Genomic DNA, 18,278 nt, shown 5'->3' on the forward strand with positions numbered 1-18,278 from the left:
CCAGGAAGATAGAAATCCTTGTGGATGTGGCGGAGCGGTTCCTTGGGCTGAAAGATTTCTCGGTGAAGGAGTTACATGGAATATTGTGACAAGCCGTACCACCTTCTCAGACCCTAGAGCAGGGAGATATGGAGATTTGAAAGAAGTGGGAGTTTTTGTTTTGTCAATTTACTATTTTTATTTGGGTCGATTAAGTTAGTTTCCCCATTAGGTATGGATTTTCTTTTTACCTTGTTTTGGTTTCAACCCGTCCAGTTGGTGGCAGCAATACACCTTTTGGGGTTGTAGTCCGCCATAAAACCCACAGAAGAAGAAGGACTTTGAGGAGCTACGGGTAGGCAGCTGCACAACGATTGATTTCGCTATTTTATAAATGTGTAGCGTCAGTTTAAAGGCGCTAGACTTTGCTTTATGTAGCGAACTGTGAAATGATGCATATCTGTTGTTTTACCTAGTTAACATGTAGCTACCTAACAACGATTAGCCATCGGCTTAGGAAAGCCAAATCGTTTAGTAACAGCTAGCTAATGAGGGCGGCAGGTAGCTTAGTGGTTAAGAGCGTTGTGCCAGTAACCGAAAGGTCGCTAGTTCTAATCCCCGAGCCGACTAGGTGAAAAATCTGTCGATGTGCCCTTGAGCAAGGCACTTAACCCTAATTGCTCCTGTAAGTCGCTCTGGATAAGAGCGTCTGCTAAATGACCAATTATTATTATTATTATTATTATTATAATGCACCTAAACATTGTTTTACTACATATAACAGGAAGCATGTTAACTGTTCGCTATATTGACGTTCAAATGTGTGGACTAGCATAGCTAGCTAACGTTAGTATTTCCAGTGTAGGCTAGCTACTTTAGCTAGATATGGACAGCTGTTAGCTAGCATCACACACGGGTATAAAATAAGGATACTTTCAGAGGATTGAGCTTGTAGACAAGGTGCCCTAGACTGCCATGATTTACTCTGCAAACATTACTGTAATGTAATAGATCAAATAAGATACTTTAGTTAGCTACGTGGAAGCTAGCTAGCCAACGTGAACTAGCCACCAATCTATTCTGGAGGTGTTTATTACGCCGTTTTGCAACAAAACCGTTTACTCCAAACGCTCTTCAACGTGACGTGAAAGCTGTTGGGTTCTTAAATGTAAGTTGTAGTACATTTTAATTGTATGGTTGCCATTAGTCTGCAAAGTGTGGCACAAACTGCATATCTATAAGTGATCGCTTCTTCCATATGCTCTAAAGTGGAGTTAAGTCCCAAATTCTTCCAGCCACTTTATATATTTTTTAAAGGAGACACGACTGAACTACAACTTCCGTCTTAAGAACAAAATGGAAGTCGACCGCGTTTGGAGTAAACTGTTTTGCAACAATCGGCGTAATGAATACACCCCAGGTTAGTTATTATTCTCGCTAGAAAAGTAAATCACAGCTGTTAGTGCAGGGCTTTCCAAACCCGGTTCCTGGAGAGCTACCCTGCTGTAGGTTTTTTGCTCCAACCCCAGTTGTAACTAACTTCATTTTATCAACCAGCGCATTAGTAGAATCAGGTGCGCTAGATTAGGGTTGGAGTGAAGACCTCTTCCAGGAACAAGGTTTGGGAGCCTTGTTCACATTGGCAGTTTGAAGTGACTCAAATCAAAATAAAAAATACATATCCGACTCGAATCTGTTCCTTTTCCTACAGCCAAAAAAATAAATAAAATCTGATATTTCAAGCCAAGTCCAATAAAAATCTGATTCCTGGCCATGTGACTTGTCTGTGGTCAGATCTGATTTATTTGCCCTCAAGTGGTTTTTAGACTGTTATTTGGCATATATTGTTGCTTCCTAGCTACTCTGTTCACAGTTTTACAAGAACATGTGGTAGCTAACTAGCTTGTAAATAGTTTACTAATGAGTGAATGTGCTAGTAAGCTAAACAGATACCTAGCTAGCAAGTTGACTGCTGTGGCTAGACAAAAAGGACTCGTTTTGGAAAGTTGGATCATTTTATTGAGGCTTTAAAAGTGTCCTTTACATTATGATTTTGAACATTAAAAGCAACTGGGAAACGTCTGTGGCAGGCATTGTCAGTGTAGCTTGCTACACGTGGTCCTCTGTAGCTCAATTGGTAGAGCATGGCGCTTGTAACGCCAGGGTAGTGGGTTCGATCCCCGGGACCACCCATACACAAAAATGTATGCACACATGACTGTAAGTCGCTTTGGATAAAAGCGTCTGCTAAATGGCATATTATTATTATATTATTACATAACTCCTGAGTGATGGGAAGCACCACCACCTATCAGCATACACCACTGTGCACACACCTGTTGTTACTATGACAACTAGCTTAGCCATGTCAGCCAATGACTGCTGTCTGAACACTCGTCAGGCTCCGGACCTGGTAGAGTAAGAGAGGAATACCCCTGCCCCATAACAATACCTATTTGTGTACAGCCTTATTGTATAGCCTAACCAATTCTTATCCATGAGCGTGATTCTGCAGTCCCACAGTTTTCCGTTGCCTACCTGACCACAGTGTTGTTTTTCTATTTTAAAGTCAAGCTCGGCCTCACTGTTCTTCTTCTGCCTTGCCAATGCTATTCTCTCCCTGCTGGATGTTTGATCTGGTCTAATGGCTCTGGCCTTATTCTCAGCATTTCAGATGCTTAGTGGTCACATATAAGACAACAGGAAGTAGACATTTAACAGCTGAAGGATGGACCATGTAATGAAGGGTCAGTTGGGGCTTTCTTCCTGTTCTGTTCTGTTGGGGCTGTGGATGGAGTATGTGGGAGGGATGGGACTTTAATTCACACGTATTATCAAATGTATCAATTGATCATCAAAATAGCTATATTCTGGGTAGTTTCACAATGTCAGTTAGCCATTAAGTTCTAGAAGACGTGTTTTGTGTTTTTGCTTTTAACAAGTTTCTAACCTGGCTGTGCCATGTAAGGATATCATTACATTTAGTCATTATAAAATGTCTTATTTTGTTAAAATATGTGCTTTAATATATTGCCTAGACGTGACATTGTGCTATATTTCCTCTGTATTAATTTAAATCTAGCTTTTACAATTGCATCCTAGTTAGCCTACATAGTTTTCCATTTGTAAACACATTTTACAATTTCAAAATGTGGCTAATCAATCATAATTTGAATGAAAGAAAACATGCGCATGAGAACCTGAGTTTTCCTATATTGGCAAGATGATTAGCAAAATTATTCATTACACTGTTCAAACAGATGAACATTGCTGCCTTACATTGACAATGTGTCCTCATGTCTGCCCTTGTCTTCCAGAGCATGGGATCAAGTTTCAGACTGTTGCTGGGCTTCACCGGGCGAAACACAAGCGGTCGCAAGCATGAACTCATTCTGAGGGCCTTGCACCTCCTAAAGAACGCCTCCTGCAGTCCAGCCCAAAATCAAGGAACTTTATCAACAGCACTACCCCAGGGCGATAGACAGTAGTCTCCCCGACATAGCGGTCATCACGTCGACGTTCTTCTAGGCAGTGGAAGGTGGTGTTGGTGTTATCGTGGTGAGCTCTGACCTCACTGACCTGTCCCCCGACGGTGGTGTCTCCCTGGACTCTTACCTGCTATCTGATTCGCTGGTCCTGTCTGGTGATTCGCTGCTGCTACACGAGGAGACCAATAAGGAGCTGAGGATGAACCTCCAGCAGCCCGACCCTCTCATTCCCCCTGTCCACCCAGACGTCCAGATGAAGTCTCTGCCGTTCTACGACGTGTTGGACATCCTCATCAAACCCTCCAGCCTGGGTCAGTGTCTCTGGTAAATCTATCTATGTGGAACCCTACCATATTACTGGGCAGGCTTTACGTTACTGGTGACGTGAATGATTACTGATAGACTCTGATTAGGTGTCTGAATGTTTGTTCACGCTGGTCACAATCGGTCCATTTCTTGTTGTAAATTCCATTTTTGAGCCTGAAATCAGCCTGTAGGCTCTAAACTTTAGACAGTTCTCCTAGATCCAATGATGGGTGTTGTCAATATCATAATAGCTTTCTGGTCATCTGGATACTGGCCAGGCTTGACGTTACTGACCAAAGACTGCAATGAAGTGTCTGATGTCCTTATTCTATTAGGAGGCAGCACTGTTCAGAGATACCACCAAGAGAAATACTGTTCAGAGATACCACCAAGAGAAATACTGTTCAGAGATACCACCAAGAGAAATACTGTTCAGAGATACCACCAAGAGAAATACTGTTCAGAGATACCACCAAGAGAAATACTGTTCAGAGATACCACCAAGAGAAATACTGTTCAGAGATACCACCAAGAGAAATACTTCCTCTTCGCCTTGACGCCTCAACAAGTCAGGGAGGTGTGCATCTCCAGGTATGGCCTACCCTACTCTACCCTACTGTACTGTTACCCTACTCTACCCTACTGTCCTGTTACCCTACTCTACCCTACTCTACCCTACTGTCCTGTTACCCTACTCTACCCTACTGTCCTGTTACCCTACTCTACCCCACTGTACTGTTACCCTACTCTACCCTACTGTACTGTTACCCTACTCTACCCTACTCTACCCTACTGTCCTGTTACCCTACTCTACCCTACTCTACTGTTACCCTACTCTACCCTACTGTACTGTTACCCTACTCTACCCTACTCTACCCTACTGTCCTGTTACCCTACTCTACCCTACTGTCCTGTTACCCTACTCTACCCCACTGTACTGTTACCCTACTCTACCCTACTGTACTGTTACCCTACTCTACCCTACTCTACCCTACTGTCCTGTTACCCTACTCTACCCTACTGTACTGTTACCCTACTCTACCCTACTGTCCTGTTACCCTACTCTACCCTACTGTACTGTTACCCTACTCTACCCTACTGTCCTGTTACCCTACTCTACCCTACTGTACTGTTACCCTACTCTACCCTACTGTCCTGTTACCCTACTCTACCCTACTGTACTGTTACCCTACTCTACCCTACTGTCCTGTTACCCTACTCTACCCTACTGTACTGTTACCCTACTCTACCCTACTGTACTGTTACCCTACTCTACCCTACTGTCCTGTTACCCTACTCTACCCTACTGTACTGTTACCCTACTCTACCCTACTGTCCTGTTACCCTACTCTACCCTACTGTACTGTTACCCTACTCTACCCTACTGTCCTGTTACCCTACTCTACCCTACTGTACTGTTACCCTACTCTACCCTACTGTCCTGTTACCCTACTCTACCCTACTGTCCTGTTACCCTACTCTACCCTACTGTCCTGTTACCCTACTCTACCCTACTGTCCTGTTACCCTACTCTACCCTACTGTCCTGTTACCCTACTCTACCCTACTGTACTGTTACCCTACTCTACCCTACTCTACCCTACTGTCCTGTTACCCTACTCTACCCCACTGTCCTGTTACCCTACTCTACCCTACTCTACTGTTACCCTACTCTACCCTACTGTCCTATTACCCTACTCTACCCTACTCTACCCTACTGTACTGTTACCCTACTCTACCCTACTGTCCTGTTACCCTACTCTACCCTACTGTACTGTTACCCTACTCTACCCTACTGTACTGTTACCCTACTCTACCCTACTGTACTGTTACCCTACTCTACCCTACTCTACTGTTACCCTACTCTACCCTACTCTACCCTACTGTACTGTTACCCTACTCTACCCTACTGTACTGTTACCCTACTCTACCCTACTCTACTGTTACCCTACTCTACCCTACTCTACCCTACTGTACTGTTACCCTACTCTACCCTACTCTACCCTACTGTACTGTTACCCTACTCTACCCTACTCTACCCTACTGTCCTGTTACCCTACTCTACCCTACTGTACTGTTACCCTACTCTACCCTACTGTACTGTCCTGTTACCCTACTCTACCCTACTGTACTGTTACCCTATTCTACCCTACTGTACTGTTACCCTACTCTACCCTACTGTACTGTTACCCTACTCTACCCTACTGTACTGTTACCCTACTCTACCACACTGTCCTGTTACCCTACTCTACCCTACTGTCATGTTACCCTACTCTACCCTACTGTACTGTTACCGTACTCTACCCTACTGTACTGTTACCCTACTCTACCCTACTTTTACCCTACTGTACTGTTACCCTAATCTACCCTACTCTACCCTACTGTACTGTTACCCTACTCTACCCTACTCTACCCTACTGTACTGTTACCCTACTCTACCCTACTGTACTGTTACCCTACTGTACTGTTACCCTACTCTACCCTACTGTACTGTTACCCTACTCTACTCTACTGTTACCCTACTCTACCCTACTGTACTGTTACCCTACTCTACCCTACTCTACTGTTACCCTACTCTACCCTACTGTACCCTACTGTACTGTTACCCTACTCTACCCTACTCTACCCTACTGTACTGTTACCCTACTCCACCCTACTGTACTGTTACCCTACTCTACCCTACTCTATTGTTACCCTACTCTACCCTACTCTACTGTTACCCTACTCTACCCTACTGTACTGTTACCCTACTCTACCCTACTCTACCCTACTGTACCCTACTCTACCCTACTCTACCCTACTGTACTGTTACCCTACTATACCCTACTGTACTGTTACCCTACTCTACCCTACTCTACCCTACTCTACCCTACTGTACTGTTACCCTACTCTACTGTTACTCTACTCTACCCTACTGTACTGTTACCCTACTCTACTCTACTGTTACCCTACTCTATCCTTACTGTACTGTTACCCTACTCTACCCTACTCTACCCTACTGTACTGTTACCCTACTATACCCTACTGTACTGTTACCCTACTCTACCCTACTCTACCCTACTCTACCCTACTGTACTGTTACCCTACTCTACTCTACTGTTACTCTACTCTACCCTACTGTACTGTTACCCTACTCTACTCTACTGTTACCCTACTATACCCTACTGTTACCCTACTCTACCCTACTGTACTGTTACCCTACTCTACCCTACTGTACTGTTACCCTACTCTACCCTACTCTACTGTTACCCTACTCTACCCTACTGTCCTGTTACCCTACTCTACCCTACTCTACCCTACTGTACTGTTACCCTACTCTACTGTACTGTTACCCTACTCTACCCTACTGTACTGTTACCCTACTCTACCCTACTGTACTGTTACCCTACTCTACCCTACTCTACTGTTACCCTACTCTACCCTACTGTACTGTTACCCTACTCTACCCTACTGTACTGTTACCCTACTCTACCCTACTGTACTGATACCCTACTCTACCCTACTCTACCCTACTGTACTGTTACCCTACTCTACCCTACTCTACCCTACTGTACTGTTACCCTACTCTACCCTACTCTACCCTACTGTACTGTTACCCTACTCTACCCTACTGTACTGTTACCCTACTCTACCCTACTGTACTGTTACCCTACTCTACCCTACTGTACTGTTACCCTACTCTACCCTACTGTACTGTTACCCTACTCTACCCTACTCTACCCTACTGTCCTGTTACCCTACTCTACCCTACTGTACTGTTACCCTACTCTACCCTACTGTACTGTTACCCTACTCTACCCTACTGTCCTGTTACCCTACTCTACCCTACTGTACTGTTACCCTACTCTACTGTTACCCTACTCTACCCTACTGTACTGTTACCCTACTCTACCCTACTGTACTGTTACCCTACTCTACCCTACTGTCCTGTTACCCTACTCTACCCTACTGTACTGTTACCCTACTCTACCCTACTGTACTGTACCCTACTCTACCCTACTGTACTGTTACCCGACTCTACTGTTACCCTACTCTACCCTACTGTACTGTTACCCTACTCTACCCTACTGTACTGTTACCCTACTCTACCCTACTGTACTGTTACCCTACTCTACCCTACTGTCCTGTTACCCTACTCTACCCTACTGTCCTGTTACCCTACTCTACCCTACTGTACTGTTACCCTACTCTACCCTACTGTACTGTTACCCTACTCTACCCTACCCTACTGTCCTGTTACCCTACTCTACCCTACTGTACTGTTACCCTACTCTACCCTACTGTACTGTTACCCTACTCTACCCTACTGTACTGTTACCCTACTCTACCCTACTGTACTGTTACCCTACTCTACCACACTGTCCTGTTACCCTACTCTACCCTACTGTCATGTTACCCTACTCTACCCTACTGTACTGTTACCCTACTCTACCCTACTGTACTGTTACCCTACTCTACCCTACTGTCCTGTTACCCTACTCTACCCTACTGTCCTGTTACCCTACTCTACCCTACTGTCCTGTTACCCTACTCTACCCTACTGTACTGTTACCCTACTCTACCCTACTCTACCCTACTGTACTGTTACCCTACTCTACCCTACTGTCCTGTTACCCTACTCTACCCTACTGTACTGTTACCCTACTCTACCCTACTGTACTGTTACCCTACTCTACCCTACTGTCCTGTTACCCTACTCTACCCTACTGTCCTGTTATCCTACTCTACCCTACTGTCCTGTTACCCTTCATCTACCCTACTGTCCTGTTATCCTACTCTACCCTACTGTACTGTTACCCTACTCTACCCTACTGTACTGTTACCCTACTCTACCCTACTGTACTGTTACCCTACTCTACCCTACTCTACCCTACTGTACTGTTACCCTACTATACCCTACTGTACTGTTACCCTACTCTACCCTACTCTACCCTACTCTACCCTACTGTACTGTTACCCTACTCTACTCTACTGTTACTCTACTCTACCCTACTGTACTGTTACCCTACTCTACTCTACTGTTACCCTACTATACCCTACTGTTACCCTACTCTACCCTACTGTACTGTTACCCTACTCTACCCTACTGTACTGTTACCCTACTCTACCCTACTCTACTGTTACCCTACTCTACCCTACTGTCCTGTTACCCTACTCTACCCTACTCTACCCTACTGTACTGTTACCCTACTCTACTGTACTGTTACCCTACTCTACCCTACTGTACTGTTACCCTACTCTACCCTACTGTACTGTTACCCTACTCTACCCTACTCTACTGTTACCCTACTCTACCCTACTGTACTGTTACCCTACTCTACCCTACTGTACTGTTACCCTACTCTACCCTACTGTACTGATACCCTACTCTACCCTACTCTACCCTACTGTACTGTTACCCTACTCTACCCTACTCTACCCTACTGTACTGTTACCCTACTCTACCCTACTCTACCCTACTGTACTGTTACCCTACTCTACCCTACTGTACTGTTACCCTACTCTACCCTACTGTACTGTTACCCTACTCTACCCTACTGTACTGTTACCCTACTCTACCCTACTGTACTGTTACCCTACTCTACCCTACTCTACCCTACTGTCCTGTTACCCTACTCTACCCTACTGTACTGTTACCCTACTCTACCCTACTGTACTGTTACCCTACTCTACCCTACTGTCCTGTTACCCTACTCTACCCTACTGTACTGTTACCCTACTCTACTGTTACCCTACTCTACCCTACTGTACTGTTACCCTACTCTACCCTACTGTACTGTTACCCTACTCTACCCTACTGTCCTGTTACCCTACTCTACCCTACTGTACTGTTACCCTACTCTACCCTACTGTACTGTACCCTACTCTACCCTACTGTACTGTTACCCGACTCTACTGTTACCCTACTCTACCCTACTGTACTGTTACCCTACTCTACCCTACTGTACTGTTACCCTACTCTACCCTACTGTACTGTTACCCTACTCTACCCTACTGTCCTGTTACCCTACTCTACCCTACTGTCCTGTTACCCTACTCTACCCTACTGTACTGTTACCCTACTCTACCCTACTGTACTGTTACCCTACTCTACCCTACCCTACTGTCCTGTTACCCTACTCTACCCTACTGTACTGTTACCCTACTCTACCCTACTGTACTGTTACCCTACTCTACCCTACTGTACTGTTACCCTACTCTACCCTACTGTCCTGTTACCCTACTCTACCCTACTGTACAGTTACCCTACTCTACCCTACTGTACTGTTACCCTACTCTACCCTACTGTACTGTTACCCTACTCTACCCTACTGTACTGTTACCCTACTCTACCCTACTGTCCTGTTACCCTACTCTACCCTACTGTCCTGTTACCCTACTCTACCCTACTGTCCTGTTACCCTACTCTACCCTACTGTACTGTTACCCTACTCTACCCTACTCTACCCTACTGTACTGTTACCCTACTCTACCCTACTGTCCTGTTACCCTACTCTACCCTACTGTACTGTTACCCTACTCTACCCTACTGTACTGTTACCCTACTCTACCCTACTGTCCTGTTACCCTACTCTACCCTACTGTCCTGTTATCCTACTCTACCCTACTGTCCTGTTACCCTTCATCTACCCTACTGTACTGTTACCTTACTCTACCCTACTGTACATTTACCCTACTCTACCCTACTCACCCTACCTTTTCCTACCTTACCCTACTCTACCCTACCTTACCCTCACACCACAACTGACTCTTCCTACCACATTCCATAGTAGTTCTGTTTCTAATTGTATTGGTTTTTGTTCTTTCTTAAAGGGACTTCCTACCAGGTGGCAGAAGAGACTACATGGTTCAGATACAACTGAGGTGAGAATGTTTGGAATGTATAGAATGCGGTGATTATTCCAGTAGGAATGTAGACGCCTCGAGCCCCAAGAACAGATTCACTAGGAACAGCTTTCTGGGAATGTGTTCTGATTGATTCACTAGAAACAGCTTTCTGGGAATGTGTTCTGATTGATTCACTAGGAACAGCTTTCTGGGGATGTGTTCTGATTGATTCACTAGAAACAGCTTTCTGGGAATGTGTTCTGATTGATTCACTAGGAACAGCTTTCTGGGGATGTGTTCTGATTGATTCACTAGAAACAGCTTTCTGGGAATGTGTTCTGATTGATTCACTAGGAACAGCTTTCTGGGAATGTGTTCTGATTGATTCACTAGAAACAGCTTTCTGGGGATGTGTTCTGATTGATTCACTAGAAACAGCTTTCTGGGGATGTGTTCTGATTGATTCACTAGAAACAGCTTTCTGGGAATGTGTTCTGATTGATTCACTAGAAACAGCTTTCTGGGGATGTGTTCTGATTGATTCACTAGAAACAGCTTTCTGGGAATGTGAAACAGCTTTCTGGGATTGATTCACTAGAATGTGTTCTGATTGATTCACTAGAATGTGTTCTGATTGATTCACTAGAATGTGTTCTGATTGATTCACTAGAATGTGTTCTGATTGATTCACTAGAATGTGTTCTGATTGATTCACTAGTATGTGTTCTGATTGATTCACTAGAATGTGTTCTGATTGATTCACTAGAATGTGTTCTGATTGATTCACTAGAATGTGTTCTGATTGATTCACTAGAATGTGTTCTGATTGATTCACTAGAATGTGTTCTGATTGATTCACTAGAATGTGTTCTGATTGATTCACTAGAATGTGTTCTGATTGATTCACTAGAATGTGTTATGATTGATGTGTTTCCTTGTAGGTTCTGTCTGTCCGAAACCAGTTGTCCCCAAGAAGACAACTACCCAAACAGTCTCTGCATTAAAGTCAATGGGAAGCTGTTCCCCATACCGGTATGTACTGGTTTCTGAACTGATCTAGGACCAGGGCCCCTCTGTCCATGCAATCTTATTCATTATGATCTATAAGGCAAAACGGATCCTAGATCAGCACAGTCTATGGTGAAAGTATTTGTGAATATGGGCCCTGATATCATTCATAAACATTGTTTTATTTCTATGCGGTTATATGAATAACATAAGGCTAACTTTAAAATTAAAATACAGTGGTTCTTCCTTTAAAAGTTGCTTCATACTGCAGCACAGTCGCAGAATTCTATGGGTATTTAACTGTCAGCCATTGTTGCCACTAATGCTAGTTCGACCACCAGAGGGAGTCTTTGAGAAGCTGAGTTATTTGAAATGACATGGAGCTGTGGGCCTAAGAGTCCTGTTTTCTGTAGCTGTTTTAGCGTAACGTACTTATTGGCATAAAGGCCTACTTTATAGGCCTACCTAAAGCATACAAGTCATCCATGGCTTTAAATACAGTATCAGTCTAAAGTTTGAAGACATCAAAACTATGAAACAACACATATGGAATCGCGTAGTAACCAAAAAAAGTATTAAACAAATCAAAATATATTATATTTGACATTTTTCAAATAGCCACCCTTTGCCTTGATGACAGCTTTGCACACTCTTGGCATTCTCTCAACCAGCTTCATGAGGTAGTCACCTGGAATGCATTTCAATTAGCAGGTGTGCCTTGTTAAAAGTTTAATCTGTGGAATTTCTTTCCTTCTTAATGCGTTTGAGCCAATCAGTTGTGTTGTGACACGAATGCATTTGACTGTTTTTAATATTGCCTATCAACCAAAAACACAGCGTCTACCGTGGTAGAAATATGTTATTGAATTAGATTTTTTGTTGATGAACTATTTCAAAATGCATGTGTTTATTGGGCTACTGTGTCTTTAAATAGCATGCTCCTCCTACCCTTCCTGGTAAGTCTATTGTCCTGCTTATAGCCCATCATGGGTGGATGGCTTCTTTTTCTATTCCAATGTATTGAATTAATGTATTAATTACAGTCCTTTACCATTCTCATTCTCGGAGTGGAAACGTTGTTTGCAGAGTTCACAACCTGCTACACTTGGGAAAAACAAGTGTTTGAAAAAACACATTTTCACAATGCCTCCAGCTGTCCATCACTACTGTAAACCGAGAACTGTGCCTCCAGCTGTCCATCACTACTGTAAACCGAGAACTGTATTCTAAAAATGAATAAACAGCATCTACAGTGGTACAAATATATAGTTGAATTCTGAAAAAATAAGAAAATAAATACACTTTTTAAAATATATTTATTAGGCTACTGTGCTTCTGATAAAAACCAACAGGACAATGAGATGTTTACTGGAGCCTACAGGACAATGAGATGTTTACTGGAGCCTACAGGACAATGAGATGTTTACTGGAGCCTACAGGACAATGAGATGTTTACTGGAGCCTACAGGACAATGAGATGTTTACTGGAGCCTACAGGACAATGAGATGTTTACTGGAGCCTACATAGTAAAGTGCCTGATTCCTTACATAAGGGAGAGCAGGTCATGTCCAGACTTTCTCAGTGACCTCAAGTACTCATTAACTCTGTCTTTAATGCTTTTTCGGGTTGCATCAGTCATGGACAGAAACCTCTGAGACACAGTGTTAATGATGAACACTCCGAGGTTCACTGGTAAGCCACGTTAGCCTCGGGATCCATCCCAGTTGGTATTCTGTGTCCACTCGTGGTATCTCTCTTCGGTAACACATCCTTGGAACAGCAGAACAGCAGAACAGTATAACGGTTCCGGACGGCCCTTGCTGTGCCTGGTGAGCAGTTCGTCAAGTTGCAACGAATACATGGATAATCTCAGCCAGGTTTTACCCGTGGTCGTGGAGCTGGGGGGAAGTGGTTTTACCCGTGGTCGTGGAGCTGGGGGGGGGGGGTTTACCCGTGGTCGTGGAGCTGGGGGGGGGTTTTACCCGTGGTCGTGGAGCTGGGGGGGGGTTTACCCGTGGTCGTGGAGCTGGGGGGAAGTGGTTTTACCCGTGGTCGTGGAGCTGGGGGGGGGGAGTGGTTTTACCCGTGGTCTTGGAGCTGGGGGGGGTTTTACCCGTGGTCGTGGAGCTGGGGGGGGGTTTTACCCGTGGTCGTGGAGCTGGGGGGGGGTTTACCCGTGGTCGTGGAGCTGGGGGGGGAAGTGGTTTTACCCGTGGTCGTGGAGCTGGGGGGGAAGTGGTTTTACCCGTGGTCGTGGAGCTGGGGGGGAAGTGGTTTTACCCGTGGTCGTGGAGCTGGGGGGGGGTTTTACCCGTGGTCGTGGAGCTGGGGGGGGGTTTTACCCGTGGTCGTGGAGCTGGGGGGAAGTGGTTTTACCCGTGGTCGTGGAGCTGGGGGGGGGAGTGGTTTTACCCGTGGTCGTGGAGCTGGGGGGGGGGGGTGGTTTTACCCGTGGTCGTGGAGCTGGGGGGGGAAGTGGTTTTACCCGTGGTCGTGGAGCTGGGGGGGGGGAGTGGTTTTACCCGTGGTCGTGGAGCTGGGGGGGGAAGTGGTTTTACCCGTGGTCGTGGAGCTGGGGGGAAGTGGTTTTACCCGTGGTCGTGGAGCTGGGGGGGGAAGTGGTTTTACCCGTGGTCGTGGAGCTGGGGGGGGAAGTGGTTTTACCCGTGGTCGTGGAGCTGGGGGGGGAAGTGGTTTTACCCGTGGTCGTGGAGCTGGGGAGGGAAGTGGTTTTACCCGTGGTCGTGGAGCTGGGGGGGAAGTGGTTTTACCCGTGGTCGTGGAGCTGGGGGGGGAAGTGGTTTTACCCGTGGTCGTGGAGCTGAGGGGAAGTGGTTTTACCCGTGGTCGTGGAGCTGAGGGGAAGTGGTTTTACCCGTGGTCGTGGAGCTGGGGGGGGGAAGTGGTTTTACCCGTGGTCGTGGAGCTGAGGGGAAGTGGTTTTACCCGTGGTCGTGGAGCTGGGGGGAAGTGGTTTTACCCGTGGTCGTGGAGCTGGGGGGAAGTGGTTTTACCCGTGGTCGTGGAGCTGAGGGGAAGTGGTTTTACCCGTGGTCGTGGAGCTGGGGGGAAGTGGTTTTACCCGTGGTCGTGGAGCTGGGGGGAAGTGGTTTTACCCGTGGTCGTGGAGCTGAGGGGAAGTGGTTTTACCCGTGGTCGTGGAGCTGGGGGGGAAGTGGTTTTACCCGTGGTCGTGGAGCTGGGGGGGAAGTTTTCATCTATATTTTTCATAGCTGTCTATTTACCACCACAAACCAATGCTGGCATTAAGATTGCACTGAATGAGTTGTACAAGGCCATTAATCAACAGGAAAACGCTCATCCAGATGCAGCGCTCCTAGAGGCCGGGGACTTTAATGCAGGGAAACTTAAATCCGTTCTACCTCATTTCTACCAGCATGTTAAATGTGCAACCAGAGGAAATAAAACTCTAGACCACCTTTACTCCACACACAGAGACGCATACAAAGCTCTCCCTCGCCCTCCATTTGGCAAATCTGACCATAACTCTATCCTCCTGATTCCTGCTTATAAGCAAAAACTAAAGCAGGAAGCACCAGTGATTCGGTTAATAAAAAAGTGGTCAGATGACGCAGATGCTAAGCTACAGGACTGTTTTGCTAGCACAGACTGGAACATGTTCCGGGATTCTTCAGACAGCATTGAGGAGTACACCACATCAGTCACTGGCTTCATCAATAAGTGCATCGATGACGTCGTCCCCACAGTGACCGTACGTACATACCCCAACCAGAAGCCATGGATTACAGGAAACATCCGCACTGAGCTAAAGGGTAGAGCTGCCGCTTTCAAGGAACGGGACTCTAACCCGGACGCTTATAAGAAATCCCGCTATGACCTCCGACGAACCATCAAACAGGCAAAGAGTCAATACAGGTCTAAGATTGAATCGTACTACACCGGCTCTGACGCTCGTCGGATGTGGCAGGGCTTGAAAACTATTACAGACTACAAAGGGAAGCACAGCCGCGAGCTGCCCAGTGACACAAGCCTACCAGACGAGCTAAACCACTTCTATGCTCGCTTCGAGGCAAGCAACACTGAAGCATGCATGAGAGCACCAGCTGTTCCGGACGACTATGTGATCACGCTCTCCGTAGCCGATGTGAGTAAGACTTTTAAGCAGGTCAACATTCACAAGGGCGCAGGGTCAGACGGATTACCAGGACGTGTACTCCGAGCATGTGCTGACCAACTGGCAAGTGTCTTCACTGACATTTTCAACATGTCCCTGACTGAGTCTGTAATACCAACATGTTTCAAGCAGACCACCATAGTCCCCGTGCCCAAGAACTCTAAGATAACCTGCCTAAATGACTACCGACCCGTAGCACTGACGTCTGTAGCCATGAAGTGCTTTGAAAGACTGGTCATGGCTCACATCAACAGCATAATCCCAGAAACCCTAGACCCACTCCAATTTGCATACCGCCCCAACAGATCCACAGATGATGCAATCTCTATCGCACTCCACACTGCCCTCTCCCACCTGGACAAGAGGAACACCTACGTGAGAATGCTATTCATTGACTACAGCTCAGCATTCAACACCATAGTGCCCTCTAAGCTCATCACTAAGCTAAGGATCCTGGGACTAAACACCTCCCTCTGCAACTGGATCCTGGACTTCCTGACGGGCCGCCCCCAGGTGGTAAGGGTAGGTAACAACACATCTGCCACACTGATCCTCAACACGGGGGCCCCTCAGGGGTGCGTGCTCAGTCCCCTCCTGTACTCTCTGTTCACCCATGACTGCATGGCCAGGCACGACTCCAACACCATCATTAAGTTTGCCGACGACACAACAGTGGTAGGCCTGATCACCGACAACGATGAGACAGCCTATAGGGAGGAGGTCAGAGATCTGGCCGTGTGGTGCCAGGACAACAACCTCTCCCTCAACGTGACCAAGACAAAGGAGATGATTGTGGACTACAGGAAAAAAAAGAGGACTGAGCACGCCCCCATTCTCATCGACGGGGCTGTAGTGGAACAGGTTGAGAGCTTCAAGTTCCTTGGTGTCCACATCACCAACGAACTATCATGGTCCAAACACACCAAGACAGTCGTGAAGAGGGCACGACAAAGCCTATTCCCCCTCAGGAGACTAAAAAGATTTGGCATGGGTCCTCAGATCCTCAAAAAATTCTACAGCTGCACCATCGAGAGCATCCTGACTGGTTGCATCACCGCCTGGTATGGCAACTGCTTGGCCTCTGACCGCAAGGCACTACAGAGGGTAGTGCGTACGGCCCAGTACATCACTGGGGCAAAGCTCCCTGCCATCCAGGACCTCTATACCAGGCGGTGTCAGAGGAAGGCCCTCAAAATTGTCAAAGACTCCAGCCACCCTAGTCATAGACTGTTCTCTCTGCTACCGCACGGCAAGCGGTACCGGAGTGCCAAGTCTAGGTCCAAAAGACTTCTCAACAGCTTCTACCCCCAAGCCATAAGACTCCTGAACAGCTAATCATGGCTACCCTGACTATTTGCACTGCCCCCCCACCCCATCCTTTTTACGCTGCTGCTACTCTGTTAAGTATTTATGCATAGTCACTTTAACTCTACCCACATGTACATATTACCTCAACTACCTCAACTAGCCGGTGCCCCCGCACATTGACTCTGCAACGGTACCCCCCTGTATATATAGCCTCCCTACTGTCACTTTATTTTACTGTATATATAGCCTCCCTACTGTCACTTTATTTTACTTCTGCTCTTTTTTTCTCAACACTTTTTTTGTTGTTGTTTTATTCTTACTTTTTTTGTTTAAAATAAATGCACTGTTGGTTAAGGGCTGTAAGTAAGCATTTCACTGTAATGTCTGCACCTGTTGTATTCGGCGCATGTGACCAATAAAATTTGATTTGATTTGATTTGAAGTGGTTTTACCTGTGGTCGTGGAGCTGGGGGGAAGTGCAGCTAAAATGTAGTTTAAATAAAACATCTGCATTTTGAAAGTCTTTTTTTAATGATTATTTTATGAACGAAAACATAAAGATGTTAATGAACAGATACTGTATATGCATCTATATGCATTACTTGGCCCAGTTACAGCTTCCTCTGACAACGTAGAGAAAACATTTATATATTTTTGAGTGTGAAATTGCTTCATCTGACATTTTGCGGTTGCATGAGGCTCAGTGATTTACATCTACATTTTAGTCATTTAGCAGACGCTCTTATCCAGAGCGACTTACAGTTAGTGAGTGCATACATTTTTCATACTGCCCCCCCCCCCCCCCCCCCCGTGGGAATCGAACCCACAACCCTGGCGTTGCAAGCGCCATGCTCTACCAACTGAGCTACAGGGGGGGGTCACAGGATCAGTAGGATATTAAATACAGGGGGGGGTCACAGGATCAGTAGGATTTTAAATACGGGGGGGGGGTCACAGGATCAGTAGGATATTAAATACAGGGGGGGGTCACAGGATCAGTAGGATATTAAATACAGGGGGGGGTCACAGGATCAGTAGGATATTAAATACAGGGGGGGGTCACAGGATCAGTAGGATATTAAATACAGGGGGGGGTCACAGGATCAGTAGGATATTAAATACAGGGGGGGGTCACAGGATCAGTAGGATATTAAATACAGGGTGGGTCACAGGATCAGTAGGATATTAAATACAGGGGGGGGGGG

The 18,278-nt window shown here is 46.0% G+C and overlaps 1 protein-coding gene across 1 annotated transcript in view; it reads left to right on the forward strand.

Moving 5' to 3' along the window:
- Window positions 1-315: 315 nt before the first annotated feature.
- The window catches only part of LOC311141913 (E3 SUMO-protein ligase PIAS2-like), a 43,259-nt gene continuing 25,296 nt past the window's right edge, over window positions 316-18,278 (forward strand). The window contains exons 1-5 of the mRNA XM_084177427.1: window positions 316-334; window positions 3,297-3,778; window positions 4,109-4,364; window positions 10,586-10,636; window positions 11,542-11,632. Coding sequence (XP_084033553.1) covers window positions 3,667-3,778; window positions 4,109-4,364; window positions 10,586-10,636; window positions 11,542-11,632 — 510 coding nt within the window. The 5' untranslated portion in view covers window positions 316-334; window positions 3,297-3,666. The remainder of the gene's footprint in view (window positions 335-3,296; window positions 3,779-4,108; window positions 4,365-10,585; window positions 10,637-11,541; window positions 11,633-18,278) is intronic.

The sequence above is a fragment of the Coregonus lavaretus genome (genome assembly GCF_964263955.1).
Source record: "Coregonus lavaretus genome assembly, chromosome: 14".
NCBI classification, from domain to species: Eukaryota; Metazoa; Chordata; class Actinopteri; order Salmoniformes; family Salmonidae; genus Coregonus; species Coregonus lavaretus.